The sequence below is a fragment of the Nanorana parkeri genome, unplaced genomic scaffold (assembly GCF_000935625.1).
Source record: "Nanorana parkeri isolate BGI_ZX_2015 unplaced genomic scaffold, ASM93562v1 scaffold181, whole genome shotgun sequence".
Classification (NCBI taxonomy): domain Eukaryota; kingdom Metazoa; phylum Chordata; class Amphibia; order Anura; family Dicroglossidae; genus Nanorana; species Nanorana parkeri.
The window spans coordinates 387,340-391,733 of NW_017306449.1; the positions used below are offsets into that span (position 1 = coordinate 387,340).

Genomic DNA, 4,394 nt, shown 5'->3' on the forward strand with positions numbered 1-4,394 from the left:
TGAACTATATATATATATATATATATATATATAGAATTATTTTTTAGTTTCTTTTTGGGAGAAGGTGATTTAGGTGGTCTGGGTCAGGAAGTAGGGGGCCAGGTGATGGAGGTGGGAGGGTTGTAGGGGCCCATCAGCAAAATCTTGCCTGTGGCCCAATTAAATTTAAAGATGGCTCTGCCCACGACACATAGCCAAGCATGAGTTTAACAGCTGTCGATGTGCATGACAACACAAGCACATAGAAATGAGTCCGAACTAATGAACCTGACAGCACTGATTTCCTTCTGAAGTGCTAGTTGGCATGCTGATCCCCTGGCTTCAGCACAGCATCCAGGCAACTAGCATTTATAGACTGAGAAGCCTCTGTTTTCCGTAAGCCTGTAGTATTCTACATAAATGACAGGAATAAATGATTCAAACGTTGCAGGTAAAGTGTATAGAAGTGGTAGTGCATGCTTGCAATGTCTGCTTTATCACTGCATCCATGTGCTGATGATTGTTACAATGTATTCCCCTAGGTTTAAGGAATGCCTTCGAGGAGTCAATGATACAGTATCCCGCGTGGTGGGGCAGGCTTTCTTCAATGTCATTAAGGTGCAGTGCTTTGAGTTAACCTACAAGCAGCATTGTGCAAAAAGGACATGGTATGGATGGTAAGTACAATTCAGCTATTTTGATTGTCAACACATATAAGTAGGTCATTGTGAACCAGGTACACTGCCTGAGCTAGCCCACAGACCTTGGTACAGACAAAAGTTATTGGCCATTGTAAACAATTTTTATCTTTGAAATGTATGCAAACATTAACTATAAAATTCAACTACCCTGTTTCCCCGAAAATAAGACCTAGTACTATTTTTGGGAATTGCTAAAATATAAGACCTACTCCGAAAATAAGGCTTAGTTATGACCATTCCCAGGGCCGGTGGTGGCATAAGGGGGAACTTGAAGAGCCGCAGGAGAGAATCAGCGGTGCCAACGAAGCCAGCGCTAGAGGAAGCGAGGCGGCACCAGAAGGAGCAGAGCCGCATAATCCGATGCCTCCTCTATAGCGCCAGCTCCTGTCACAGGAGGAGTGATACCAAATGTACTCTGCCTGTGAGGAATCTATAGTGACAGCGCGCTTCGCTCACTCTGGCCAACGATTGGTTAGCAAATTGATCTTGGAAAGGTACGGCACCCCTGATTGCCCTGATCACCATATTTTTGTACATGAATAAGTGTGGATTGTTGTTCATTTAAAAAAAACAAAATAAGACCTAGTGTGTTTTTTTTGAGCCCAAAAAAATATAAGACAGTGTCTTATTTTCGGGGAAACACGGTATTTGCTTCCTTTTGGTCTATAAAATATACCATTATATGTGTTTTGCTATGTCTGTGTTCAAGTGCAAAGTCATACCTGCTGATCCCACCAAAAATCGATTGCGCTTCTATCTTCTCATAGTGAGCTGAAAAAGCTGCACTTAAAACAATGTCAGTGTCATTGCCCAGTTCACCTCTTTCCACTTCAAAACAAACCCCAGACATTTATGAACCACAGTGATGTGCTTTAGAAATGTGCTTTACATTCAGCCGGGCTTGGGACTCTGAAGCCAGTGGAATGCATTATAAATAAATGAGCGTTGTTAAAAGGGAGGGGGGGAAAAAAGTGACATGATCTGCTCTCCTCCAATCACAGAGCTCACTCTGCTCTATTGAGAAGAGAGAACTCTATGGGGCTTTGCCAGCTACACACTGCAGACTGATGTTAATGAACGGGTAGCTAACGACTTTTCCTTTTGATGATATGTCACATAAGTCATACAGCAACGTTTCAAGGGCCATGCAGGATCTCTTTCTCAAGCTGGCTCTGAAACGTTGCTGTTGGACTTGTGAGGTATCATCAATAAAGAGTAGGGATGCACCGATATATCGGCCGAAAATGGCACTTTTGGCATAATGCCAAAAGTGCCATTTTCTGGCTGATACAGCGGTGCATCCGTGTATTCTCTCCTCCCCGCTGGGCGCTGTTCTGTTTCCCAGCGGGGGAGGGGGAGAGCGCCGTGAGCGGCCGGCGTCTCTACTCCCCACACCGCTCAGCCTCCTGTCACAGATCAGCAGAACGGTGTGTGGCCTGAGACAGGCCGCGCTGTCACAGCAGGCTGAGTTCCGCTCGCTCAGCCTGCTGTGACAGCATGTCAGGAAGGAGAGCAGTACAAACTCAGAGATCAGTGGTCGCTGAGAGTTTGTAAATAATTGAGGACATAGTATGTTGACTATATCCTCCATTATGAATGAATGGGAAGTGATCTACATCTCCTCCTGTTCATTCATGATTGTGGTTATAGTAAACACACTATGTTCTCATTTTATGAATGAACAGGAACTCTCAGTATAGAGGATTCCTGTTCATTTATAACAGGGGATGCAGAAAAAGAGATTGAGGACTCTGTCCTCAATCTCTTTTTCTATTTTAAAAGGGAAATATCAGGGGTCTGTTTAGACCTCTAATATTTCCCTGAAGCCCCTAAAAGTAAAAAAAATATTTAATAAAAATATAAAAAAATTAAAAAGTTAAAAAAATAAAAATAAAATATTTGAAAAAGTTCAAATAAAAAACAGTTTCGGCCTGACATTTTAATTTCAGTTTTGAAATGTTCATTTCGGTGCACCTCTAATAAAGAGATAATCTTTGCATGTTTGACAACAGAGTGCTGGTGACTTTCCCTTTTATACTTGAGACTGCACAGAGCAATCCGTTGCCGTCAATGCAAACATCACCTTATTCTTGGTTATCACGCTGTTTGGTGTGCAGCGGACATCACTATCCTGTCATAGTTTTCAAGTTCAGACATTTTTGTCAGATAGGTTCTGACCTTACTTTCCATTACTGCAGTAAAAGCACTACAGCTTAGCCAATAACCCGTCTGTGATTGGATAGCGAAGGAGCAGCAACCTCTTTCTAGTTTAACCTTGCGCTCTCAGCAAACTTTGTGATGTGTAGTAAATTCTGGTTGGCTTACAGTACCTTGCCCCTCCCTCACCCAGTCTAAATCCTGCCGTAGAGAGATCTAAAGGATAATACATAAAGGACATACTGCCGCACTAAAAATACATGAAGGCATTACTTTAAATGAATATGTAACAGGGTTGAATGGTGGTATTTTTCTCTTTTCACCAACACGGGCAAGTTATGACCACACAATGGGGGGGAAATTGACCAAAACTGGAGCAGAAAGAGTCTGGAGCAATTGCTCATAGTAACCAATCACCTTCTCTGTTCAGGTAAGATTTGTAAAGGAAAGATAAAAGCCAATTGGCTACCATTCAATGCTGCTCCAGATTTTGTCTACTCCAATTTTGGTAAATTCCCCTCAATGTTCATAGCACAACAATCTGAATGATACAAGTAGAAGTAAAATATTGCTTTTAGAAATTGAATTAAGTGATAACTGTAAAAATGTTCAAGTTCATTGTTTATACAGATATTTTAGCCGATTATAATCCACGTCATCTCTGCATATTGCCATTTTCAGGTGTGAGGAGTATGTGAATATGACTGTGGCTGTTCCAATGGACTCAGGCCTGTATGATTATGGAGGAAATCTCATTGACAAGCCACCTCTAACAAAGGAAATACATGCCACTAAGCCACCATCAGCAGACCCATCACCTGAGCCACCAACTCTGGGACAAGTCATGAAAGCTACTGAAGACCTGTTGAAGATCATGATGACAATAAGTCCAGGCACCTCACCCAACCAGTCCAAAGTAGATGATGATAGTGATGGCAAGAAAAAGAAAGACAAAACAAAGAAGAAAGAAAGGAAGAATAAAAAGGGAAAAGGCCTCAAGGGTAAAAGGAAAAATCAGTTTAAAAAGGAGAATGTTGACTCTCCAGCCAAAGAAATATGGGGTAAGAGCACTGAAAAAGATGAGAAGGCCGTGCCAGAGAACCAGCCACTTGACATCTTGGATGGGGAACCTAAACAGGATCCATTCAATGATGTCCTTAATGATGAGCCGATCAGAAACAATGGAGCTAAAGCACCTACACCATTGACGCCCACCTACAAAATGGAAGAACTAAAAGCTAAGGTAACATCGCCTCCACCAGAATCAAGACCTTGCACCAGGAAACCTCAAAGGAAAAACTGGCAAGAACGAAAGGGGAGACGAGAGCGGAAGAAGAAACCTAAGACACAGTCTTGTGGTCCTTCAAACACACAGTGAACATTGTCTTGTTCATTCTTATGATGTTATATATCAGTATACAAATGTTGGTAAATAGGCTACATTCCTGGGAAGTGTGCAAAAATAATGACTATAACCACTTTGCTGCTAAATATTTGGCCATAATCAATACGTTATTTGTTTTGTATCACATAAGAGAGAATACAATCTGTTGTGTG

General features: G+C 41.7%; 1 protein-coding gene across 1 annotated transcript in view; it reads left to right on the forward strand.

Annotated features, from left to right (window-relative positions):
- Positions 1 to 4,394, forward strand: part of PROCA1 (protein interacting with cyclin A1) — a 15,599-nt gene extending 11,205 nt beyond the window's left edge. Inside the window, exons 3-4 of the mRNA XM_018555007.1 lie at positions 522 to 656; positions 3,519 to 4,394. Of these exons, the coding sequence (XP_018410509.1) occupies positions 522 to 656; positions 3,519 to 4,215 (832 nt within the window). The 3' untranslated portion in view covers positions 4,216 to 4,394. The remainder of the gene's footprint in view (positions 1 to 521; positions 657 to 3,518) is intronic.